Below are 26,725 nucleotides of genomic sequence, written 5' to 3' on the forward strand. Positions count from 1 at the left end.
GAGCTTCAGTCCCTATAGAACTGGAGTGGATCTTCCTCATGGCATTGTGTTCACTAATCCAGAAGCCCTCCGAACTCCATCCTTTGGAGTTTTTATGGAGGCCTTATTACATAGGCATGGTTGATTGAATCATTGGCCATTGATGATTGAACACAGTCTCCAACCCCTCTCTCCATAGAGGTGGGGGAGAGGGGTGTGTGTGTGAAGGTTCCAACCCTGTAATCATGTGGTTGGTTACCCTGGCAACCAGCCCCCATCCTTAAGTTACCAAGGGGCTTTCCAAAAGTCACCTCATTAACATAACAAAAGGCACCTTTATGGTTCCCAACACTTAGGACATTCCAAGGGTTTTAGGAGCTCTGCCAGGAATGGAGATGAAGACCAAATATATATTTCTTATTATAAATCACAAGATCGGTCCCAGAACTTGAGAACTTTGTGCCTTTCAGATATTCCCTGGTAAGAAGTTAACCATAGTCTCAATGAGGCCCTTTCCATAGAGGGTTATATGAAAAAAGAAGCTTGCTACTTTCACGTTTTGATAGTTTATGGAAGGAGGAGAGAAGCCAGGAAAAGAAAAGAAAAACTCATAGCCAGAAAAATAAAATCCATCTTACAAGACAGTTAACTTGATTCACAATAGCTTGTGCTGGCAAGGGAAAAATATTTAGAGGAATAGGAGAGGATTGGGAGTCAGAAAACAGGTATTTTTATTATTCTTTAGTTGTGCCTTGGGAGTGGATAGGACCAAGAGTTGGTTTCTATTGATATCTGCTGGGAAAGCGCTGTTGTCCAGGCAAGCCCTGGCTCGGGTGTCTGCAGCTGCTTCTCCGGGCAGGTGCAGTCCTATCTGTATAGGTTCCCCATGTCACCCATGGGATATGGCCATTGTGTAAAGAGCCTGAAGGCCTTAGGGGCCATCTGGCCAAGATTTCAATCATGCACTCCTCTGCCTGCATACGACTCTTGTACTTGTCGGACTGTGTGTCCTGAGTTTTATTTAGAAAATGTAGACTCCACTTATAACAAAGTTCCTTTGAGGTCAGAGCTGGTGAGTGGAAGCATTGTAGCACATTTGTAGCAGTTTTTCAGTGAATTGCACAGGCCTTCAAAATGATCCATAGAGTCATTTTTCTAATAGTGAACTGAATATATGACATAGGCTGTAGTAAACTCTTGAGTATATCATACTTTACAGGTGGAGTTTAAATTAGCCTAAGTTTTTGTAGGGCAATTTGTCAGTGTCTATTAAATTTTAAATGTTTATACATTTCTTCCTGCTTTTCTATTTCTAGGATAGTATCCTTAAGAAACACTTCCAGTGAGGGTACAAAGATACATTCAAGGATATTCATTATCCCAATGTTCATAGTAGCAAAAATTTGAAAACGATTTAGATGTGTAGTATTAGTCGATTTGTTAAAAATAACTTGTATCTCCATAAAATGGAGTACTATAGAGCTATATAAAAGAATGAGAAAGAACTGTATGTGCTAATATATGGAAAGATTTTCACAATATAGTATGTGAAAACAAATTGCAAAACTGTATTGAGTAATGTTCCATAATTGTTAAAAGACATTACACATTCATGTAATATGTATGTTAGTGTATACATAGAAAATGATAGTACCTGAGAGGGGATGAGATTATGGAGGACTTTTACTTTGTTAGCCTCTTGCTTTGTTAATGTTATGACTTTTAAACATTCACATATATTACCTTTGGTACGAGAAAATAAAGCTTAATTTACTTAAAATGGATAGAGGTGCAATTAACAACTGATGAGCTGCCCAAGGGCATTTGATGTCTTTGTCTTTTTCGTGTGTGGAAAGCAGCGTGCCCTGGTATTCTTTGCAGTGTTTCTCTCTGTGAGTGCTGAGCACACTGGATGCAGGTGATGCAGGAGCCCTGGAGGGATAATATGCTGAGACATGTCTTTAGAGTCATCCAGAGTCTGAATATGACTGAAGTCCACTTTTTCCCTTGCTCTCACAGATGTTGTCAGAGGAAAATTACTCATTTTAATGGAAGCCAGATTGTCAGCCCTCTATAAATTGGAGAGTGACTATGAGATCCTTGAAAGGTGAATATACAAGTTGTTGATTTGTGCATGTGTGTACATCTGTGTGTGTGTGTGTGTATCTTTAGCTTTAAAAAGTGAGACATTTTATTATCCAAAAGCTATATTATTCAAGTTTGGTTTTAAGTACTAAAACTGAGTACATTGAGGTCACACGTTCCAGCATCAATAACTAAGGAACAAGTGAACCAGAAGCGAGTGGTGACTTGATGTGGCTGCAGCCTCATTTCTTTGGTGATTTTAATCTAATTGTGAGTTTGCCTTTCTCCTTTCCTAGATTTCCTGGTGCCTATCTCAAAGGCAAGAAATACAGGCCCCTGTTTGACTATTTTGTGAAGGTGAGCTTAGCGACCTGTACACAGGGGCTCTCCATGCCTGTGTACTGGATAACTGGAGCCATGCGATGATAACTGGAGTGATACTCGCCTTGTCTTGTTGTTGTACTGTTTGTATGCGGAGGCCTGAATCCAAAAGTCTGTTTCAGTGTTAACAAAATTAAATTCTCTATGTATTGCCTTCTTTTAGTAATTAAAATCCTATAGGAATTTTTAAAATACTTTTCTCAACTTACATGAGAATCACTTTAAATTTGATATGATTGGGGCCAGCCCAGTGGCACAAGCGGTTAAGTGCGTGCGTTCCGCTGCGGCGGCCTGGGGTTCGCCGGTTCGGATCCCAGGCGCGCACCGATGCACTGCTTGTCAAGCCATGCTGTGGCAATGTCCCATATAAAGTGGAGGAAGATGGGCATGGATGTTAGCCCAGGGCCAGTCTTCCTCAGCAAAAAAAAAGAGGATTGGCAGATGTTAGCTCAGGGCTGATCTCCTCACAAAAAATAAATAAATAAATTTGATAAGATTTATATGTGTATATTTTTATTGTTTATAATTTACTTATCACCCAGGAAATTTATTGTCTTTTTTTTTTTTTACAAATTTAACGTAATGCTCAGAATAAAACCTGGTGTGTAAAAGTAAACAGAGTTCATGTCAAGGAAATTGATGAGGTGGGTGTTTCAAATTTAGGCACCCAACAGATCTCATACATTTAGTAGCTTAGTTCTCTTAGGAGTCATAAAGCTGTTCTATGTAGTTTTCATTTTCTGACAATAGACAATCCACACCTATGGTTGCAAACCCCACCACCACCACCACCAAAAGAACAAGGTCAGCAGGAATCTCCCATTAGTCCCTATTCATAGGTCGTGGAGTAAAATAATGAGCAGTGCCCTCAGGCCTGGCTTTACACACTATGTGGAAATTATACTCAGCTGGAGGTAGCATTGGCTAGCAAAATCTTACAGCCCAGGATAACACATTTGCCTACCTCTCTGTTCTGGTTCAATGCAGGGATAGAGTTTGCTTAATGGAGATGACCTCTGCCATTTGGGCTCTGTCCACAATATCGCTCACATCTGTCTCTCCGTTTTTGCGCACCTTGAGTGTTTTCTCATGTTTCTTGTCTCCTAATTAGTGGCTTTCTTCCTCATTCCATGTTGCTGCCAATGGATTCCTGTATGCTCTGCCTGGTCTGGTCCCTCCCTGTGAGCCTGTGGTCATTTGCCAGCACATTCATCACCAGGTGTTCTCCACTCGGCACCAGGCAGACTTGGTTCCTAACCACATCCCCTAAGGTTATTTTAAACATGTCCTTTGCTTCCATCAAACTAGCCCTTTCTTTTCTTCCCTGCCTGCCTTTGTTTTCATTAGGTTTTCCTCCCATTTAAAGAAAGTTGTTTTAATATCTTGTTTTAATGTCTTATCTGCTGGAGTTCAACCCACTTTTCAAGGCTGAACTCAGATGCCATCTGAAAAAATCATTTTCTGAAATGCCTCTTTGGTTTCTTCCTCTGATAAATGTCATTACTGCATTCTTCTCTTGTATATCTTAACATATTTTATTTTATATTGTATTTATTTTTCTTTATCTTAAAATTCTTCTACTAGATTAGTGACTCAACCTTTCTGAGTCACAGACCCTATTGAGAACCCTGATGAGGAAAGCTCAGCCCCCTCAGAAAATGCACATGTTCACACTAGATAAGAAGTTCGGGTTCAGTAAGAGTCTGTCTGGAATATGCAGTAGTAGGTAGAATGAAGTCAAATAACACCTATCCGTTCAGTTAGCTTCCTGAAATTTCTGAGACCTTCGGTGGATTTTAGACAGCTGCTGCAAATTCTTTGACTTAGGACAAAACCATCTGATATATACCTAAAATACTAGTTCTGAAATATGAAGTGGGAGCTGTGAGAGTAGACACTGCCTGAGGGAGGCAGCACTGCAGCTGTCTGTGGTGACTGCTGACCCAGCTCAGCCTTGGCAGGAGTGACCCAGAGCCCCGAGAGATAGGAATGCGGTGTGGGTTTTCTTGGTCTGCCATTAAAAACAGATACCTTTGGATTCCCTGTTCATACATCTGATTCTAAGGACACACATATTGTCCCTCCATATTTAAACTATTGAAGACACACCTTTTAGCACCTATCATACCCCACGAAAAACATTTCCCAGTGATTTGGGTTACAGCAATTAAAAATTCATGGTCATTTTTCAAGTTTAGTTTTAAGCAAGTGCCAAAGAATTAAAGAGCTGTGATGTAGTGGAAAATGACATTGTATTTGGAACCAGAAGAATTTCTTTCAGGCCCCAGCTTCATCATTGCTAGTTGTGTGATTTGGGCAAACCATTTTATCTTTGTTCTGAGTTTGTTTCTCTGTGAAATGCAAATAGAACCAGAATTTTTTTGGTTTTTGTTTTTTTTTTTTTTTTTTTTTGGTGAGGAGGAGTCACCCTGAGCTAACATCTGTTGCCAGTCTTCCTCTTTTTGCTTGAGGAAGATTGTCCCTGAGCTAACATCTGTGCCAGTCTTCCTCTATTTTGTATTTGGGACACCACCACAGCATGGCTTGATGAGCGGTGTGTAGGTCCACGTCCAGGATCCAAACCTGTGAATCTGCAAACCTCGGGCCACCAAAGCAGAGCATGCAAACTTAACCACTGCACCACTGGGCCGGTCCCCGGGATATTTTTAAAACATGGAAATACTAATACATTTTTCACAGGATTATAGGAATTAAATACGAAAATAATTTCTGAAAGTACTTTTTACGAAAGGGAGAGAGATAAGAAAGCAAAGGGTCAGTTTGGCTGAAACAAAGGGTATGTAGAAAGAAATATTAAGAGACGAAAATAGAAAAAGTAGGTCTGTAGCCTTTTCTGTATTAACCTGACTTCATTGTTGTTGCAAAGAAAATCAAATTGAAAACATTTCCCCTCAGTGTTACAGCGAGTGGAGTACCTGTAAATAGAACTCGTAACTCTTGGCTTCCCCATCCTGATTCTTTCAAGGTTTGCCATTTGTGACTGAATACTTGAGCTGGACTGAAAGGAACAGGAGAAGCAAAGCATATACAGTGATTGAAAATATGCCATGAAGGGAATTGTTTAGGGAGCACATTTTCTGGGACTGTATGCTGAACTGCATGCTGGGGCTGGTAGGGACGTCAGGAGAACTGAGGAAAGAGCCCAGTTTTGTGGCTAAGGAACTTAGAAAATTTTCTCTGCAAGTCTTCAGATAATTATTTCATTTATACATAATGAATTGTTTTTCATGGAAAAGATGTATTGAAGTAGCATGTTTCTTAATCCGACTTATTCTATCTTTTCTGTTTCTGAAAATAATTTTGTATTTTAGAAGTTTTTTCAGATTCTTACCAAAAACTCTTATTAAATTATGATACGGTAGTGTTTCATCCTGTAAGCCTGCTCATCTTCTTTTTCCAGTGTAAAGAGAATGGTGCTTTTACTGTGCTTGTTGACAACTATGTGAAAGAGGAAGAAGGCACAGGGGTTGTACACCAAGCTCCTTATTTCGGTGCTGTGAGTAGTGTAATCTTGCAGATGTATTTATGAGAGGTAAACATCAATGGCCGCCAAGTCATGTGTGTGTCTGTGTGTGTGTGTGTCTGTGTGTATCTGTGTGTCTGTGTGATGTTCCTCACTCTTGTTTAAACCATGGGGTAGACCTCTTTTCCGGATGACTGCCCTCAAAGATGGCTTATAAAACTTGCATCTGCAATTCCTTTTCATCCTGAGCTGATTTCTGAAAATGGGCTAAATCCTGGGTGTTGCCAGGCGTTTAGTCTTTCTAAAAGGCAGGCTGTGTTCTCATTCATTCACAGTTTACATCCAGTCCTCTTTGCTCTTTATGGTGCATACCATAAAGAGAGAGTCATGCAGTCACCACGACCATCAAAATGCAGAAGGGTTCCATCACCTCCACTGTGTTCTTGACTACATACTGCACCATCAGAAGGGAGAATTTGATCTCTCCTCGAAACTGTATGCTGTAGTTAAATTTAAATTTTGCCCAGAGTAATTTTTCTAAAGATGTATCCTTTTAACATGATTGTATGCGAATAAAACAGAAGAGCATAGGGATTAAGGGCGCACGTTTCAGACCAAACCAGACCTCACCTTAAGTCACAGCCCTGCCGCTCACAGGCAGCCCTTTAGTGAGTTACTTGGCCTGTCCAGACCTCCTTTTCCTCCTCTGGCACATGGGTGACAGCACGTCCTGTCTGGTGACTGTGAGAGTTCAGTGAGTCATCTGTGAGGAGCAATTGGCGCAGTGCTGACGCTGTAGCGGTGTGCACAGTCACTGGACCACTGCCGCCCCCGCTGGGGACCTGCAGCTCCTCTTGGCTCCACTGTGTGTCCTGAGAGAGGCGCTGATGCTGGCCATCTGCTCATTTTGTTTTTGTACTTAACCTCCACAGGGATTTTTATTAGGGAAATCTTTACACATACACAGAAGTAAAGAAAATACTGTAATAAATCCATATGTTCACATCATCCAGCTGCGTTAATTATCAACATTTTGGGAATTCTGTTTTATCTATTTGTTCCCTCTCCCCTTTCCCCACACGTTTTTTATTTTGGCTGGAGGGTTTTGAAGCAAATCCTCAGCATCGTATCTTTCATCTGTAAATATTTCATACACATCTTTGACTGATAAGGACTTTTATTTCTAATAAAATTATTAAAGCTATATAAAATTGTATATCCTGAATATCACGTAATACCTGTCCATATTCAAATTGGGTGGAATCATTCTTGATAATACTATTTGTTGAAGGTTAGAAACTAGTCAAATTTCAGTTACTCAGAATAATTTTAGGGTCAATTGGTACATTTGCTCTACTGGTAATAAATAATAAAAAGATAACTTCTTGGTTTTGAATTGTAGTTTAGGTTTTCTTTTTAAAATGTGCATATTTATCATTTACCATAGTAATACCTCATATATCTGTCCTGAATGCCAGGCAGGTTAATGTTATAGGAGATCAGATCTTGAAACCCCATTAGGTGACATTTTCCGAGAGACCCTCCATGTGGCAGCTTTGCCGATGATGCGCTGTGATTTCTCCGGAGTCTGTACTTCTGCATGACGCTATTGCACATCACCTGTCCTTCTGGCTCTGCTCAGGAATGCTGCTCTTAGCTAGTCGAAGTGGGTGTGGCTGTTTGCACTAAATGGTTCAAATTGCCGGGCTTCAGGGCTTGTCCTGTCTGTGTTGCACAGGTGTGTTCTTGGGTCTTTCTTCATGGCCAGGCTGTCACTGCCCTTGCTGTTAGCACATCCACATGTCACATCACACCAGGCAGCCTTTCAGCACAGTGAGAGTTGAACACAGGCCCCGGTGGAAGCGTATTGGCTTTGCAGCTTGTCTTGGCATCAAACCAGAGTGTGGTTTCACTGTTCAGCTTAAGATTAAAGACAATCCTTTTAATTTTAGATTCAGGCAGCTCAGCATAGCAGTGAAGACCTTGGACTCGTGGAGTCCAAGAAGCTTGGGGACAGGCTGTTTAGGTTTGAATCCAAGCATTGCCACTTTGCAGGTGAGGTATTTCTTTGTGCCTCACCTTCCTCTTCTGTAAAATGGGGATAGTTGCTGCTTTGTTCAAGGGGAGCACGTGGTTAAAACCTAGTGCACCTGTCTGTGTTCCTCGCAGGATCATTGTGGAGATTACATGAGCTAAGTAGTCAAGCGTTCAGAGTGCTGTCAGACATAGCATGTTATACATGTTAGCTCTAATTATTGTTAATACTGCTGAAAATGTATTCCTGAAGCATCTTGGTGTACCTGTGTAAACTACGCTGCCTGGGGCCCATTTACTTCTTTGTAAAGTGAATACTTCGGATTTAGGTCAGTGTTGCCATCCTTTTGGGCAGTCCTTGACAGAATGCAAATCCAGATGCACATCAGGTGTCATGCAGTATGTGGTAAATAGGTCGTGCCTTACCCTCCATGTGCTTCTGCTTTGTGCATATGTGTATGTGCACACATGCTGCTGTTATAAATCAAATTTGATTTAGTTTTAATACATGCATGTGTGTCCTCTATCTTCTCATTTACTGGATACTCAGCTATATGTAGGGGGCTGGGAAAATGGGCTAGGTAATCTAATCCCCTGTCCAACTGTAAGGCTCTGTATTCTCTGAATGGTCCTTGAATTAACTTCAGTTGAGAGGATAACTAAAGTTGATGACATTTATATGTTAGAATACTGAAAACTTCTCTTCTAAATCTGTCACCTCATACGCTCCTCTATCCCCACACCCACGCTTAAACTGTTTTTTTCTTCCCTCCGTCCCCCTTTTTCTTCTCCCCAGGATGATTATCGAGTCTGTATGGACTTCAACATCATTCAGAAAGACTCTCTCCCTGTTTGTCCTGTGGATGCCTCGGGCTGTTTCACGGAGGAAGTGACAGATTTCACAGGACAGCATGTGAAGGTCTGTGCCTGTATGACATGGAAAGGTGTCAATTTCATCATACTTCTTTCATTAATCAGTTTTTTATTAAATATCTTCCGTATCTGGGATTTTTTCTTCCAGGAAGTTGTTTTTGTTTTGTTTCAGCATAGAACATCAGAAAGACAGGCAGATATTGTCAGCTACATTCCGAGGGTCTGGTATGTTCAGAGGAATCTTGCTGTAGTTTGAAGGGCAGGAATCAGAAAAACTGGGCTCTGATTTGTGACTCATGAAGCAGCTTCGTGACCTTGGGGTAATCATTGCTGGTTGAAAACCTCACTACCTTAAATGGTATGGGATGTACTTAAAGTGATACAGCAGCTAAAATATAACTGAGTATTTTTATAATACGTTTGTTATTTGTGCCTTTTATTCACAATGAAGATATCAAAATATCAGATTTTAGTAATATACTTAATTATATTGTGTTAGTACATATTGTAGGTTATTTTGATGGCTAGATTTTAGTTTTTTAACAGGATGCTGACAAAAATATCATCAGGACCCTTAAGGAACAAGGCCGACTTCTTGTTGCCAGCACCTTCACTCACAGCTACCCTTTCTGCTGGAGGTGAGAAGAAATGAAGACTGTGTTGTAGCTAGAGCTTCAGATTTGTGGATGCCCTTAATATGTGTACCCATTCCATCGATTTGTTGTTCCCGTCTCATTTGTGTCCTTCAGAATTAGTGTATGGGAACTGCCTTCTTGTTTGAAGGAGAATTTTATGGATGCATACGGTTACCTCTTTCCTCGGGAGTTGGGTGAGAAAGATGGACATAGACAAGTTTGTTTTGTATTGGGGCTGCGTTTCTTTAGGACATGACATATCTCTAGAATCTTCTAATGGGATTTAGTGAGAAATATAATGTGACATCAAGTTTTAATACAAGACCATACTGTCATGGTGTGAGTGAAAGTGGATTGCTCAGTGGCATCATGTTCTGTTCCCATGTTTCCTCTGTGCTGAAATGGACATTGTTTCTTAGACAGCTGTCACACCAACAGAACTATGTTTTTCTTTTTTCTCTTGTTCTATTATTAACTTTTGCCTTTCTTGGTATTGTGGAAGGAGGTGACCAATAGTGAGGACAGGGACATCAGTATTTGCAATAAAAATAAATATTAGCAGAAAGCCAAATAGGTAGTAGTGAGGTCAGTAAGAAACTAAAGGTCAGCCTTCCCCTGGGTGCCTGCATACCTCAGTCTGACCAGCCACATTCTGCGCTTTTGCTTCCCCAGGTCGGACACTCCTCTCATTTACAAAGCAGTGCCTAGCTGGTTCGTGCGGGTGGAGCACATGGTGGACCAGCTGCTGAGGAACAATGACCTGTGTTACTGGTGAGCAGTAAATGTGTGTCTTCATAATGTCCTTTGTCATGTAGTTAGTAAGTATTGGCTACACTTCCCCCCAACTGTAATAATTTTAATAGCCAACTTTTATTGTATATTATAATAATAGCCATTTTTTATTCTGTATTTTCAGGAACACAAAATAATTTAAATAATATTATGTAACAGAAGCAGCATACTTCTTATGATAAGGCATGTAGGGGATCATTTTTCTTTTTTAAAACCCAATGGAAATAATAATTTGATTTGCAGAATGGAATGACTTTAGAAAATATCTGGCTGTACTCTCAGAGTTCGTTGGCCTTAAATAATAATCATTTTCAGGATGAACATTTATGTTTGGATGTACCTACAAAGGCCATTTACACTTCAGCTTTGGACACTTGCTGAGTCCTTAGAATACCATGGTGTCTTGTGCATACTGGCCTGGATAAGCACTGCAGGGACAGAAGCCTCGCTCTCCTCAGCTGGTATCTGACCCGTGGAGAGCTGTTATTCAACTGCTAGGTGCAAAAGTGAAATAAGGCTGAATCTGTGTATTCCAAAAGAATGTTTTTCACTGGAGTTTTTAGGGTGATAACTATTTCTTACTTCCCAGAGAACCCAACTTGACTTAAAAAACTGCATTTGATTTTGGAAGAATGAGGTGAATCTCAGGGCAGTAAAAGGAAATGGTTATAAACTAGAGCTTTCTATATTTCCTAGCAAAGTAACCCTGACTTCGCAAGAAAAAGCAGTTTTCCATTGTTATACCAAGGGAGCTCTTTAGTTCCCCTCATGTGTGAAGTGCTGGGTATGGAATATTAGTGCGGTAGCCTCACTGGGGGTACAGGCCTATAAACTGACCTTTATAATACCGGACAGTAACTGCAGTACCTGAGAGACAGGATGTTTGGGAGCCTAGGGGTGGCCTAACTCAGTTTTGAGCTTGGGAAGGTTTCCTGCAAAGCTGAACCTCAAAGGATAAGGAACCGTTTACCAGGCAGAGGCAGTGGAAGCTTGGAGAAGGGGCTGGCAACGGGAAGGAGGGCTGCGGGCACAGGCAAAGGCAGTTAGGTGAGAAGCTGCGTTCTAAGGAACTTGCCTCATTGCTGGAGCCTAAAGTGCAATGCCAAGGGGACTTGAGATGAGCCTGGAGAGGTAACTACCCACCAGCTACCAATAGCATGACCTGTGTGGATTTTTATTTTGTGGGTGATTGGGAGCCTTTGCTAATGAGTTTCAGTAAAAGCACTGTTGTGTGGATGCCCAGAAGACTAGATCTGAGTGGGACCAGGCCAGCCAGTGCCATGGTGACTGGTTAAAGGACTGTGGCAGTCCTCCAGTTGGAGAGCAGGACAGTTGGAGAGTTGGAGAGCTGTGGGGTTTCCTATTACAGAGCATCTTCACTGGGATGAATTTGCAGCAGATATAGCCACTGTGGGTCATCTGGTGCTGTCCGCGCAGAAGACGTTCTCCTAGGAGCAAGCTCAGCATTTCCAAAGCATTAGGCCCACAAAGCATTATACAAAGGCTTATGCCAATCTAATTAAAAATTTACTTAATGGGGCTGGCCCCATTAAGTGGTTAACTTCAGCACACTCTGCTTCAGCAGCCCAGGTTCGGTTTCCGGGCACAGACCTACACCACTCGTCGGTGGCCATGCTGTGGCAGCGACCCGCATACAAAATAGAGGAAGATTGGCACAGATGTTAGGTCAGGGCAAGTCTTCCCCAGCAAAAAAAAAAAAAAAATTTACTTACTCATGTTCTTACATGATTGCTTATCTAACCTGTTTATTGCAGGGTCCCGGAGTTTGTGCGAGAAAAACGATTTGGCAATTGGCTGAAAGATGCACGTGACTGGGCAGTTTCCAGAAACAGATACTGGGGCACCCCAATCCCACTGTGGGTCAGCGATGACTTGGAGGAGGTGAGGCGGGGTGGTGTTTCCTGGTGTTGATTTTTGCTGAAGCACTTCGTTCATGCGTCTGAATATGGGGTAAAAGAATATGATTTCTTTTTTCTTTGCCCTTTTATTATTTCATCTGTATTTTTCCTCTTTATTCCTTCCTAGAATCTTGACATAAATAAGAATATATTTTTAGGGTTTTTAATGTACTTTTACTTTAATTAAATATAGTTTTTAAAATTTCCCTCTGTATAAAAGTGAAGAATGCGATTTGTATTTTTCTTAGGGAAATCCGCACATGAAATTGTTTGTGTTATGTTGCTCAGATCTCTGTTCTGTTCATCAGTAACTCACAAGTAGAAAAAGAGACTCCAAACCCTGCACTAAGTCATAGAGTGTTAAACCAACCTTATAGTGGTGAAAAAGGAAGACTTAAAAAAAAATTATCACAGCATCGCAGACCTTTAATCTGTAAAGTCAAGTGGTCGTGTGAGTGTCTATACAAATATATATACGGGAGTAAATATATATTTATATGTGAGTATTCCCATGACAGGGCCTCTGTCCAGCACTGAGAGCATTAGAGCAGTCAGGAGCCACAGTAGCTCAGGGACCTCGGTAAATCTCCCTTAGGGACCTGAAAGGCAACAAGGAAGTAGCTGAATCAGAAGACTTTTCAGGACTGAACAGGAAGGGCAGAGAAAGAGGGCGTGGGTGTTCAGGAGGCAGCAGACACCCCCTGGCTGAGAACCCACAGCAGCTCCTGCTGGTGCAGTCAGGCTGCACGGCCCTGTCAGATGGCTCCCCTGTTCTGAGTGCCCCAGCTGGCCCATCTCTCAGTTCCTTATGTGGACATCATCCTAATATCTTGCAATCTGATTATTTTGATCCAGTCCATGCATGATAATTTAGTTCTTGCTTTGAATTGGAAAGATTCCAGATTAAAGAGCCAAATTTAAGTGACAGGAAGAAAATAAGGTGCCTTAGAGTAATAATCTAGGCGTTTTCGCTTATGCTGGTTGTTTCTGGCAGAAATTTGGACATAGTAAACCCTCAAGAAATACTTATTGGGATGATGGCAGTGAAATCCTCTCCGTCTAGGAACTCTGTCTGATATAGGGGCAGGTAACAAAGTAGCGAGGTCTGCTTACCTCCTCAGACAGTGACCTGCCGTCTTTGGTGAGGGTGAGCCAGGTTGGTGATAACTGTCCTCCAGCCCAGGCTGGTATGTGAATAAGCTTCTAGAGAAGATCAAAGGCTTCTAAAACTAAACATGAATGCTACAGAAATTAACTCTGATGTTTGGATCTGAGGCATTCCTGCTTTTTAACTTTGTTTTGACAGGTAGTATGCATTGGGTCAATGGCAGAACTTGAAGAACTGTCAGGAGCAAAGATCTCAGATCTGCACAGAGAGAGGTCAGTTTCTGAGTGATTCACTTCAGTTCTATCATTCAGAGAGCATCGGGCTAGGTCCCAGCCTGTTAAGATGTGGTCTCTATAGCAGATCACGGAGCTACATGTAGAAATCAGACACTAATCTGCTGAATTACTTTGTTGATGACTCATGTCATATTGAGGAAAGGTGGCCTCTGTCCATAAGTTAGATGTCAGGACACTTTGGTATATAACCTTCTAGACTGAGTACTCATGGTGCCTTCTGAAAGCCTGTGATAACTGCCTATTTCTGTTTGCAGATGCATATGAAAGAGCTTGTCAGGGCATTGTGTTTCCTACTGGCAGTTAGACTGCAAGTTCTGTTTTGCTTAAAATTAATAAAAATGGCTGCTTCTTTGTTTATTAGCATTGACCATCTGACAATTCCTTCACGTTGTGGGAAGGGATCATTGCATCGCATCTCTGAAGTGTTTGACTGTTGGTTTGAGAGCGGCAGCATGCCCTATGCTCAAGTTCATTATCCATTTGAAAGCAAGAGGGAGTTTGAGGATGCATTTCCTGCAGACTTCATTGCCGAAGGCATTGACCAAACCAGAGGATGGTATGTCCCTTGTTCTTTTAAATGTTTTATTGATTTTATTTTATTTAGCAGGTATTTTACTGACAGGTATTTACAAGACAGGCTGTGCTCCTACCCTCTGCCCCTCACCACCAAACATACCATTAAAGTGTCTTTCGAGTAGGAATTTTTCGCTAGAGTAGGGCTGTAGTTTTAGAGTTCGAATTATTTCACTGACATTTTGGAATATAGAGATTTGTTATACTGGAAGATTAAGTGATACAAAACACCTAATATGTGTTCTTAGTTTGTTTACTTAAAATAATTTACTCGAATGTGTAATGAGTATTTACTTACAGGATCATGGGTTGGGTGCTACAGATTTGAGGGGTAGTGGGAAATGTGCTCAGATGCTGAGGCTAGCCTTATAAAATTGCATTCTGAAAAATCCAGATTTTAAAAAAAACATGGGGGCTGGATTTTGGCATTGTTTTTATCTGGTGTCTTATTTAAAACAGTACTTTCATCCTCTTAATTAGAAAAAGGTGAGTTACCTTCTCTTCATGGATGAGCTTGGCCAATCCAGGTTCCAATTATACTTTCATTAGTAATGTGTCTGCAGGAGCGTTTAAGGCATGTTGGTGTCCTTTTCTGCTGTTACAACTTGTGTTCATCACAAACTGATTGAATTCCAGCCTTAATGCTCCAGAATGTGCTGTATCAGCTTCCAATCCATTCATCTGTAGGAACAGCTACCAGACACAAACTCCTATTCTTAGGGAGGCCAGATGACTCACCAGGAAGTTGTTTCTCTGAGGAGTGGCAATGTCTGGCAGCTGTTAAAAGCCCTCCTATGGGTCCCCGTGTGCACACTGCCTCCCTCCCCTTCCCTCAGCATTGGGCTGCCTCTCCTAGGCACCGGGGTCCTCCTGAGCTGCCTTCGGGAGACGGGATGTCTGGTCAGGTGTTGATGTTAGGTGTGGGGTCTGGTCTCCATCCTCATCAATTCATGTCCTGTGATATTCTTGGGGTGCAAAATCAGCTTGGGGATGACACAAGAGCATCACTTCTTGGGACAGCTCGCAGGGATATGATAGAGTTCTTTTAGGGCACAAGTTAGCTAGCAGATAAATGATATATGTGCTCTCTGACTGAATGAAAACATGTTCTGTGTTCTGCCTTGGACTTTGGGATGAGAGTGCTCTCTGTATTTTTTGTCATTAGACTGTCCCATATGACCTTGTGCTAAAGGCGACACGCATCCCTGGATTTTCAGCCCAGCATTTCTGGGAGGTCCTGGGAGGCTGCCCAGCCCTGCCCTGCTCTGCCTTGTGGCTGTCCAGCTGGCTCCCCGAGGAGGGCGACGGTACTGTCCTCGACTACTGGGGTCAGCACCTCGCTCCAGGCCTTTATTTGCTTTAAATAAAGCGCATTTTGTTTTTTCTGATGAGAAGCTCTAATGTGATTGGTCTGCAGTGGGTCGTCCTTTGCATAATTTTTCAGCACTCCCCAGATGATTCTAATGTGTCACCAGGATTCAAAACCATCGCTTTAAGGGATTATCGAGAAGTGTAACTGATCTAAAATAGAAACTCAGTCCGATAAGTAAACACAGAGTTTTTTTGATGCTTGGACTCCTTTTCTGTTTTTATTGAACTGTTTCTTTGTGGGTTTTTTCCAGGTTTTACACCCTGCTGGTGCTGGCCACAGCTCTCTTTGGACAGCCGCCTTTCAAGAACGTGATTGTCAACGGGCTCGTCCTGGCCAGGCAGGTCACGCCTTTGTGTAGTGATGAGTTCAGTTCTGAGTGCCTTGGTTCTTGCGGCCGTGTTCTGGTTGGATCTAACCATTCCTGTGAATAGAGGAGTTGAGGAAGGCCCCAGCTCTGCTCCTACTCTTTTTTCTTCCTGCTGCTCTTCCTTTTCATCCAGCTCCTGGCCTGTGCACTGCTCCCTCTGCAGCATTCTGTCTCCACGTACTCCTGTCTCAGGAGGAAGGGCTGCACTGAGAGCTAAGCCTAATGGAGGAAGCAGGGGAGGATGTGCGTCCTGTGACACGGCTAGTGATGAAATAACAGTCGTCATTTAGAATTTTGTGAAGTATCTTTGCTTATAGCTCTTATTTAATCTGTACACTGGTCCTTTAATGTAGATTTTTGTCCTCTTTTTAACATATGTGGAAGCTATGGGTTCTAGAGGTTTCTGGTATTATAGGGGACTCTTGTTTTTCCTTCGCTTCTATTGCCTCTAGTCATTAAAAGTAAAAACATAAATATATAACAATAAGAAAATAAAACACAATGTTGACATAGATACCCTGCTTCATGTGCTGAGGGGGGGATGACCTGACCCCGTGCCAGTCCCTGCCAGGAGCGTCACACATCTTTACTATTTAATCCCCAGAACTGTTCGAGGTGAATCTTTTAATTTCCTGTTTTGACAGTTGAGGAATTTGAGGTACAGAAAAATTAAGTAACTTGCCCAAGGTGACACAGCAAATGAGTGGTAAATTCAAGTTCTGTACCAGGCAGTCTGGCTCTACGGTCTGTGCTTTTTTTTTTTAATTGAAAAAGTTATTGAATTGTGGATTTGCATGCAGTTATAAAACATACTAGAGACCCACTGTGTGCTTTGCTACATTTCCCCTGCTGGTCATGTTTTTGAAACTGGAGTCCGTCATCACAGCCAGGGCGTTGATACAGCCTCCAGTCTCATTCCAGTTTCCCCAGTTTTGCATGTACTCGTTTGCTGTGTGTAGTTAGTTGGGTGCAGCATATCATGTGTGTGGGTTCCTGTATCCACCAGCACAGTCCAGATCCTGGACTGTTTGAACGTCCCAGAATCCCTCTGTGCCCTTTTATACTCACATCTACACCCTCCCGCCCTTCCACCCTCATCCCCAACTCCTGGCAACCACTACTGTGTTCCCCATCTCTGAACTTTTGTCGTTTTGAGTATGTTATATAAGTGGAATCATACTGCGTATAATCTTTTGAGATTGGCTTTTTCGCACAGTGTAACTCCCTGGAGATTCTTCAGGTGGTTGTGTGCATCCGAAGTTCTTTCCTTCTCACTGCTGAGCAGTGCTCCAGGGTGTGGGTGACCTGCTGTTTGACATTCACCTGCTGAAGGACATTGGGGTTGTTTCCAGTGTTTGCTGACTATGAATAAAGCTATGAACTTTGATTATAGGTTTTGTGTGACTGTAAGTTCTCATTTCTCTGGCATAAATGGCTGAGCCTGTGTTTTTAACTGTTACACTGGCATCTTCCCGTTTCCATCTATCCTGGAGCTTCTCCATCGATTCACCATAGTATTCAAAAAGCTTACAGATGTTACAAACACTAGCCTTAGTGCCTTAACACTAGCTTGTATCCCATGTGCATTTATGTATTCCAATTTGCAAGTAATGTATAACCATACATAAAGATAAACTGTGATATTGACTTATTTAATTGGCATCTCCCTTTTGTTTTTCAAGTGATGGCCAAAAAATGAGCAAACGAAAAAAGAATTATCCAGACCCACTTTCGATCATCCATAAATATGGTGCTGACGCCCTCAGGTACAAACCAATGCTCTGTCTTGTGTGTATTTGTCATTTTTTATGTAAGCATCTCTTGTTCTTTTACTCATGTTCCTCAGATTTGGTTTATAATTAGGATTTCAAAAATGTGTCTGTATTATATGGAGAGTTACATTGGTAACAAGGACCTGTATTGGATCTCCTTGAGCAGCCCAGGTGCTCCTGGCTAGTTTGCTGGATGCCTCCGCTTCACTCCCTCTCCAGGTTCCCTATCTTGTTGGCATTAGAATTCTTTTACATCATTTATTTCAGTTTTGCACTTACTCCTCAAAAGAGCTGTATGAGGTGTAATTATGCTACAGCAAATAAAAATTAATATTGAAAAGTTTTTAGAGAAATGTGAGTTGCTGCTTGAAGTAGTCATAGTCATGAACATTGATCACAGTGTTCACGTTAAAAGGAACCATAGAGATCTCGTTCAGCATCCTCCTGTTACAGACCTACGCCCAAGGACTGAGTCCGGGCACATTCATAGTCACCGTGCTGCTCAGGAGCAGTTAGTGGGATGTCCTACGACCCCCAGTTATCTGGTAGACTCACCTCGGCACTGCTGACAACTTGGGCCCAATAATTCCTTGTGCTGTGGGCTGTCTTGTAGGATGTTTAGCAACATCCCTGGCCTCTACCCTGCCCCCTGCCCCCTGCCCCCTCTGAGCCAGCAGAGCACACACGGCTGCTCTTTGTGAATCCCTGATACCTGCATGTGGTGTCCTAGGAGGAGGGCCTCTTGGTGCTGCTGCACTGAGACCAGCACAGGGCGTGCTTCTAGGTTGGTCCAGTGCCATGTTTTGGTGTGGGATTACGTCTCCCCTTTATAATTTGCTAGGTCTCTTACACAAAGTACGAGCTTTGTCAGTTTTAAATTGACCATTAGAAGAGTATTTATACTTTCCCCCTTTTGTAGAAAAGATGCCACTTTTGGTGTTGCCCTGTCAACATGTCAAGTAATAATATTTGGTTTGCTGTCTACCTTCCTTTTCCATGTAATTTTTCTCCTCTTCCAGATTATATCTGATCAACTCCCCTGTGGTGAGAGCAGAAAACCTCCGCTTTAAGGAGGAGGGTGTGCGTGACGTTCTGAAGGACGTGCTGCTCCCTTGGTACAACGCCTATCGCTTCTTCATCCAGAACGTCCTGAGGCTGCAGAAGGTGTGGGCCATGGTGCTGTGCTGTGGGGCGGGGTGGGGAGATGGCAGAGCAGGCCCTTTGGGTGGGGGCTCAGGGCCACTGGGGAGGCCATACATGAAGGTGCAGCAGGCATCTGGGGTCCATCCTGGGCCAGGAACACGGGACCTCAACTGGACAGGCGCTCACCTCTGCAGGACAAGGGAGCCTCCTTGGAAGAGTAAAAGTGTTGCACTGATTATTGATTCAGTCAGCCATTTCCCCTCCCTTGTGGAGCTGATGGGGGTGGGGCATGGGGGAGCCCATGAAGAGTCAGCTACTGTCAGAGCAGGGGTACCTGGGAAAGGCTGCTGTAGATGGTGGTCAGGGAAGGCTGCTCCGTGGGGGCATTTGGGCTGAGACTCTGAAAGGGAGAGAAATTCTCAGTGGGTTGTTAAGATGAGAAATAACGATTGTGATATATGTGAAAGTGCTTTCAGAGCAGTTACCTGCTGGCCCGGGGGGCGTACTCCAGAAGCCACCTCCCCTGCCCACACTGACTGCTCTCAGGGCAGCAGGCTTCATTGCGCATTGTCCTGTCTGCGCTTTCAGGCCTCCATCTGGGGTCAGGGCCCAGGTACCACTCATCTTTTTCTCTCCAGCACCTTACAAGTAGAATTGCCTAGTAAACTATTGTTTACTAAACATGTGGAACATGTTTAGTAAAAGGAACATGTTGTTCCTTCCTGAGAAACTGGTTGGAGAGCTGAGCTTTGAGCGTCACACTCCAGCGGGCCGGTCACTTGCTTCCTGCTGCCTCTGGCTCATCTCTGTCTGCTAATGAACCCTTCCAGGGGGCACTTTGCCCTGTGAATTGAGAAGGGCACCCATCTTGGCCAGGTCTTCTATTGTTTTTCCTGTCTTTCCAATCCCACCACCTCTCAGGCCAACAGGCCTTAGGCAGGTCCACTTGCAGGCCTCTGCTTGCATGGGACTCAGATACACGGGCTGGGTCAAGCCTCCCCCAGCTGGGGCTTGTCTAGGCATGGCAAGATGCAAGCTCCACCCTCGGGCGCGTAAGTCAGGGCAAGAGTCAGCGTGGCCTCTGTCCCACCAGCCTGGTGGTGATGCTGCATGAGTAGGACAGGTGAAGTGGGCCGTCAGGATCAAGAAGCATTTTGCAAAAGAAAAAGAATGGGTAAGATAGAGCATTCTAGGTAAAATGAATAATATGAGCAGAGGTGTTAATTCCTAGGGCTCATTTTCAGTTTATAAACAGTCGTCCAGTCCTAGCCAGTTTTACTGTTCTTCCTTCCTCAGGTTTAAAGTAACTAAACTCATTACTTATTGACAAGATTTTCGAATATTTCTCAATTTATAATCACTCTGGTGCAGAGGAGCAGTTTTTTCTAAATTCTCTTTAGGTCACTCAAAAATTGAGGTTTTAATGTCCCAAGTTTAGAGCTTATCTGGAAAATATTACTGAGAATCAGAAATTTAGATTGCCAGTGGTGTCTGAGGGTTTTTTTTGGTTTTTTTGGTTGACCTCTTCTTTCAGTTTAAATGATTTAAAGAGTTCATTTCTCCGCAGTAACTTCCCTCAAGCATGCAGAATGTTTCTATAATTGTCACTTCCTAGGAGGAAGAAATGGAATTCCTCTACAACGAGAACACTGTTAAAGAAAGTGCCAACATCACAGACCGGTGGGTCCTGTCCTTTATGCAGTCGCTTGTTGGGTTCTTCAAGACTGAAATGACAGGTTTGTCTCTCTTGGGCCGTCCTCCCAGGGATAAGGACTCTTCTCTTTATAATTGCCCTTTTGATATTTAACTGTTCTTCTTTATAAACATAGAGGAATTTTATAGAAATTTTGAGAGAGACAGAACGGTAGATAAATAATTTTCTTTTAATGCCAAATATAGCTTTGTTAAGGCTTGTTAGTTGTAGAAGTGGGCTGTTCCAAGGCATGGGGAATTGTCCTGGGAGAGTGTCCAGCAGCCTCACCCCTCCACAGACACCACAGGAACCCACGGAATCACAGGCCTCAGTACTGGATGGCTGTGGGTTGAAAACCCAACTGGGAGAAGCATTACCTCAAGTCTGTGAGCCTCAATTTGTTTCTCTGAAAAATGCCTGGTGGAGTTATAAGGCTCAAATAGAGGTCATGTCCATAAAGTAGCTGGTAGATAATAGGTACTTAATAAGTAGTACTTGTTATTAATACGTTTTTATTTATTTTTAGATCTACTTTAATTGTTAAATAAGTAGTCCCTGTTCAATCTAGAAAAATAGGAAGTACAGAAAAGCAATAATGAAGTAGGAATTTCCCCATATTTTTGTTACCAAATAACAACGGATTTGGTTTTAGACAGAGGTTAGAAAAGTAGGTTATGTTGATTTCTTTGAGGTTGGAGATATAACAGCCATAAATTAAGGTGAGAAATTCCAGAAACTATTGACTAGGATACTTGACATAGGTCTGATAAAGTTGGTGGGCAGAGGAGAAGAGACGGCTTCCCTGTGCATGCCCTGGCAAGGTTAAGCCGCCTCCCCTGGCACCCTGTGGTTGCCGGTGCTGTTGTGCAAGTGCAGCGCTCCATGGATTTGAGGAGCCAGAGCAACCCCTGGTCCATGCAGGGGGCTGCCCCTCCTCAGCCGGTACCTGGCTCTTCCCGGAGTAGTTGGTGTTTCTGCAGTTCGCACAGTAGGATTGTTAGTCCAGGAAATTTTGCATGTTTTAAACATACACAATAAGGATCATATGACTGTCAGGCTGTTGGAGAAATTGACATAAGTGAAGACGGAAATGAGTGTGCGAGGCAGACTCCTGCACTGGGAGCTCACCGTGCTTCCGAGGACACCTGCTCTCAGCCATGTCCACTTTTCCTCCTGAGTGATCTGAATGGGTGGGAAACGGTGCTAGGGACGGTTGCCCCAGGCCCCTGCCATCTTTAGGCAGCAGCTGCTGTGACCTCCTGAGAGTGTACACCCTGGCCAGGGCCGTTCTCCCTGGTTTGCCTGGGAACTAGAGGTTAGGCAGCAGTTGTGCACACCAGCCGAGTGGTGAGGGCTGCGTGCGAGAGGCCAGGCAGTGTGCGTTGAGCTGATGAGATGGGCTCCAGATGTGGACTGCTCAATGTAGTTTCCGCTCCATCTGTCGGCTGCGTGCCCTCAGTTCCCCCGTCAACGTGGAGTCTGAGGACTCAATAGGTAGCATGCTTGAAGAGTCTGCAGGTATTCTTAGTGATCTCAGCAGGAGCTGCTGCTGGCTGCTCCTGTTTATTGCGTGCTTGTTATGTGCAGACTTCATTACTCTCTAAGAGCTGAAACCTGCACACAGGAAACTCTGGCTTCCTAGATGGTAAAGAGTGTAGTGACCCCTAGAAATAACTTAGACAGGCTTCTTTACAGAGTAGGCCTCCAATCACAGAAATCGCCTGTCCAGGAACGTGTGACCTGCCAGTGACTGGCCTGGGACTTGGCCCGCCAGCACCTCAGTCTGGTCTTTGTGAACTGCAGCAGAGAGCAGCTTTGCCCTTTGCAATTTCTCAGCACGTTAGCTTAGACCAGGAGCCTCATTAACAGTCACTAAACTCTTTTCATTAATGTAAATTGTGTTTGTTTGTAATTTTTAGTCTCACTCTCCTTGTTTTTGGTCTTTGTTTTTGTGCTACAGAGAGTATCAGTTAAAGGGGAGGCCAATGGGAAAACCCTTAAAATAAGCCTGTGCCTCAAACAAGATTGGCTAGACACCCTTACCTTCCTGCTTGCCCTCTGAGTTCCTCAGGGGAGCCTTCCAATCTTTCTAGTTCCTCAAGGCTTTTCCATCCTTCCACTGCCTCCTCTAGGTTTCTTCTCTTGGCTATTGTAACCTTTAGGAAACCGGTTCTGTTTTATTCGCAGCTCATACCCAAGTTTCTCCGCAGCAGCATTACTGACGGTTTGGGCTGGCTCGTTCTCTGTGGTGGGGGCTGGGCTGTGCATTGTAGGATGTTGAGCAGCATCCCTGGGGTCCACTTGCCAGATGCCAGGAACACCCCCCTTCCCAGTTGTGACAACCAGAATGTCTCTCCAGATGTTGCCAGTGTCCCCTGCAGAGCAGAGTTGCTCTAGTGGAGAAGCACTGGCCTATGCTATGCCTCTTAGCATCTAATTAGAGCTTTTAGCATGTCTTTCTTGGTTGAGGTATGGAGCAGCACAGTGGAAGGAGGTCGGGCTTTTGTGGTATTGCCACCTTGCTCAGCTCCAGGTACATGGTGCCTTGTGAAGTCGGGTGTGGGCAGCCTCGGTCCCTCAGCCACCATGGGTGGGATTGCTTCCCTTTGTTCTTCCTCTCTCTAACAAGCGTGGTGGCCCTTGGATGGCAGGGGCTGCTTGTTTTCTTGTATCCTCTCCCACGCACCCAGGTGCTCGGTGTGTTCTTGCTGCCTGACTGATTGTCTTACTTTAGCTTACAGGCTCTATACTGTGGTGCCTCGCCTGGTCAAGTTTGTGGATGTTCTGACAAACTGGTATGTCAGAATGAACCGCAGAAGATTAAAGGTAAGTGCAAGCTGCTGTTGGGAAGGGCAAAAAGTGCAGGACATGTGAGAGTTGAGGAAAAATGAGCACAGCCAACAGGAAAAGGAGCCGTTTCAAATGCTCTCAACTTTTGAAGCTATCTTTTTCTTTTATGTTGCGTATTAAATGGATGGGAACCTAAGTTCTAAAAGTCATCTTGTGTATTTTCAGAACCCAATCATGCACATGTCATGTTGGAGGGAAAATCTCAGGGCCACACAGGACTAAGCTGAGTAGACCTCTTAAAATCCAAAATAAATTCATGCAAATGTTGGCTGGTACGGCTGTGATCTTGAGAAGGGCACATCCCTGCTTCTACCTCTAGAGGGTCAGTTATTTATTGACAGAACTCTTCCTTAAGCCTGTTGGGGATTTAGGATGAGTGAGGCATGGGTCCTGTATAAGGACTTAAGCTGGGCATAAATAATGGTGGTACAAGACAGGGAGGGAGGGACTGATGGAGGTTCTCATTGCCTGTTGTTCTGCCTTCAAATGTGTTACTGATAAAAGCCCATAACAAAGCAGTAATTTCATTTTTGTTAAAATATATTACACACACATATACGTGTGTGTGTGTGTGTATGTACACATATATCTAGAAGGATATATGCTAAAATGTTTACAATAGTTATCTCTGGGTCACTTAATTATGGTTGGGTTTTCTTTTTTTATTGTCTTTGTATTTTTCCTGCAATAAATTAGTATAATTATTTTTTAAATACACAGTATATAGTTTTTTAAAATATAAGAAATCTCAACCTAAAAGTACTTTAAATTTTTCTGTTAGCAACTGTCTGTTGCATGTGAATCCTATCGTTAGCCTTCTGGTCCATTCTTACCTCACAGTTACAGAGCTACTCTCCATTTGCTCGGCCTCAGAGATGGGAGAGAGTGAGGGGGACCCCATCCTGGCCTCCTACACTGACCCCAGACCACCCGTGGTTGTGGTCACTTGTCCTAGCTCTGTCTGTCTTGTCTCTGCACTGTGTGCTCTCTGTGGATTGCCTTTTTAAAATAATCTTCTCACTCGGTTTTAACAGTTTAACGTTTTGTTTTGTTTTTACACACTAGGGTGAAAATGGGATGGAGGACTGTGTTACAGCCCTGGAGACGTTGTTTAGTGTTCTGCTTTCTCTGTGCAGACTTATGGTAAGATGCTTTGCCCGTTCTCAAACTCTAGCCTTGTGGGCTACTTGTGGTGCCTGGTTGCTGCAGTGTCCTCCATCTGTACCTCTTCTAAATAGAAGTTTTAAAACAACTTAAATCTCTAGTTCCTTTTCAGAAATCTTGTTAGCTTATATATGGCAAGTAAGGGCTGAGAAACATTAGCTTCAAAAGCTGGATTCTTTCTTTTTACCATGGGCCGTACATTTCAGGTCAAGGTCTTTGCATCTAGACTGAATTGCCACGGTTCCCTTTGAATAACATACCTCATCTTAACGTGGATTCCTGTAATTATCTGTGAGTAACAGAGAAGTTCTTAAACTAATATCTAACCAAATAAATATATCACAAATAATATATTACTTGAAACGTGTTTCTACCAATTTAAATATTAATTAAATGATATACAAGTGAAAATTCCAGTTTTGATTCCCTGTATCCTATTTCTGCTACTCCAGTGTAACGCTATCATTAATTAGCCTTATATTTATTTCCTGAATGTACACAGAATGAGAACCTGCTTCATACCAGGTCCTGTGCCTGGTGCCTCACATCTGACCTCACTCACCTTCATCCTATGAAGCAGGCGGTGTTCCTCCAGTTTACAGATGAGGTTTCTGAGGGTTAGGGACATTCAGTCCTCTCCTTATTGACTTGGCTGGCACTTGGTCAGGGGCTCCTGCTTTTATTACAGACATCCTCCAGGATGCTTTGGATTCTCTGGCTGTACCCTTGCTGTGCCTCACAGGTATCCATCTCGCCAGGTTCCAGAGAGGTGGTTTCTCGTCAGAGGGCAGGGTTAGGGACCTCACGCCCACTGTGTACTCTTATGTCATTCTCTAAGATGTTTAGTTGCTGTTTTCACTCTGATTGCGCTCAGTTCATGATGGCTGCACATGAATGACATGGTGTCCTCTGTCCTCATACAGGCCCCCTACACACCTTTTCTTACTGAGTTGATGTACCAGAATCTAAAGATGCTGATTGACCCTGTTTCTGTCCAGGACAAGGACACCCTCAGCATTCACTACCTCATGCTGCCCCACGTTCGGTGAGAATTAAATACACATATGTCTCGCCCAAGCCATGGGAAGGGGAGTTGCCAGAGACGCACTCATGGGGGCCCCAGCTCCCTGCTCCAGCTCTTCCACACCCTGCCTCCCACCTGAGCTGCTCCTAGCTACAGAATGGGTAGGAGGGATGCTCAGTGTGGAACCCCTCGTTGTGCTGTGGCAGGTGGGGCATGAGCAAGCCCGTTGGGATCGCCTCAAGGAGCTGCTGGGCACTGAGCAGCAGACTCAGGCTTGCCGCCTGCTTCTTGCCGTGTGCGCCCGAGGCTGGCATGCGCTGTCCTTCCCCAGGTGCCTCACCAGGAGGCCTAGCCACACCATCACATCTCTAGCCTGACCGTCTTCCTCAATTAAGCATGCCTGTTGTTTGGGACTTTTCTCCTTTTAAATCTAATCTCTTTCACATCCCTACCTCTACCAATCAGAGAGGAATTGATTGACAAGAAAACCGAGAGTGCAGTCTCTAGAATGCAGTCTGTGATTGAACTTGGGCGAGTGATTCGAGACCGCAAAACTATTCCAATAAAGGTTTGAGATTTCATTTATATTTTACATTGCACAGTCCTAAATAATTATGTCTTAGAGTATTTTCTTAATATAGAGAGCTTCCAGCAATGGCATAAATTTTTTTTTCTGCAATAAGGGTACTAGTTGAGTTTGATTAGTCTGAAGCCTGAGATTCAGATAAAACATGTAATGTTCCATTTTTCTGCAGCTTAGAGGACTGGCTGCTGAGTGAACTTTCCTTTCCCTTTTCCTCCTAGTATCCTTTGAGGGAAATTGTGGTTATCCATCAAGATCCGGAAGCTCTTAATGATATCAAGTCTTTGGAGAAGTATATCATTGAGGTGAGACAGCTGATTTGTCTGTTTAGTCCAAACAGACTTCTTTCCTTGAGAAGTTTGTTGTGATTAGTACTCTTCAGTGAACTACACTTTGAGTGAATAATTTATCTTTTTTCTTTTGTATATCAGTATATACGTAAATTTAACCATCCATGAAATTTTACACTTTGCTTAGAATCATCATAAATTTTTACCATGTAGTTGTAGTTCTTTAAAAACGATTTCAAGATCAATGAATTTGTTTACTTAGTTGGATCACTTATTACCTTCATCCACTTTTCTTCTCCAAAGTGCTT

General features: G+C 43.2%; 1 protein-coding gene across 2 annotated transcripts in view; it reads left to right on the plus strand.

Moving 5' to 3' along the window:
* IARS1 (isoleucyl-tRNA synthetase 1) overlaps nt 1-26,725 on the plus strand; it is an 86,092-nt gene that overhangs the window by 22,182 nt on the left and 37,185 nt on the right. For both annotated transcript variants that reach the window (XM_058566100.1, XM_058566101.1), the window contains exons 8-25: nt 1,999-2,086; nt 2,361-2,421; nt 5,867-5,962; nt 8,760-8,882; nt 9,383-9,474; nt 10,144-10,242; nt 12,039-12,165; nt 13,489-13,562; nt 13,948-14,142; nt 15,782-15,868; nt 17,581-17,664; nt 18,690-18,834; nt 20,429-20,549; nt 23,241-23,332; nt 24,422-24,499; nt 25,444-25,565; nt 26,010-26,112; nt 26,349-26,432. In XM_058566100.1, the coding sequence (XP_058422083.1) occupies nt 1,999-2,086; nt 2,361-2,421; nt 5,867-5,962; nt 8,760-8,882; nt 9,383-9,474; nt 10,144-10,242; nt 12,039-12,165; nt 13,489-13,562; nt 13,948-14,142; nt 15,782-15,868; nt 17,581-17,664; nt 18,690-18,834; nt 20,429-20,549; nt 23,241-23,332; nt 24,422-24,499; nt 25,444-25,565; nt 26,010-26,112; nt 26,349-26,432 (1,871 nt within the window). The remainder of the gene's footprint in view (nt 1-1,998; nt 2,087-2,360; nt 2,422-5,866; nt 5,963-8,759; nt 8,883-9,382; nt 9,475-10,143; nt 10,243-12,038; nt 12,166-13,488; nt 13,563-13,947; nt 14,143-15,781; nt 15,869-17,580; nt 17,665-18,689; nt 18,835-20,428; nt 20,550-23,240; nt 23,333-24,421; nt 24,500-25,443; nt 25,566-26,009; nt 26,113-26,348; nt 26,433-26,725) is intronic.

The sequence above is a fragment of the Diceros bicornis genome, chromosome 22 (genome assembly GCF_020826845.1).
Source record: "Diceros bicornis minor isolate mBicDic1 chromosome 22, mDicBic1.mat.cur, whole genome shotgun sequence".
NCBI lineage: Eukaryota > Metazoa > Chordata > Mammalia > Perissodactyla > Rhinocerotidae > Diceros > Diceros bicornis.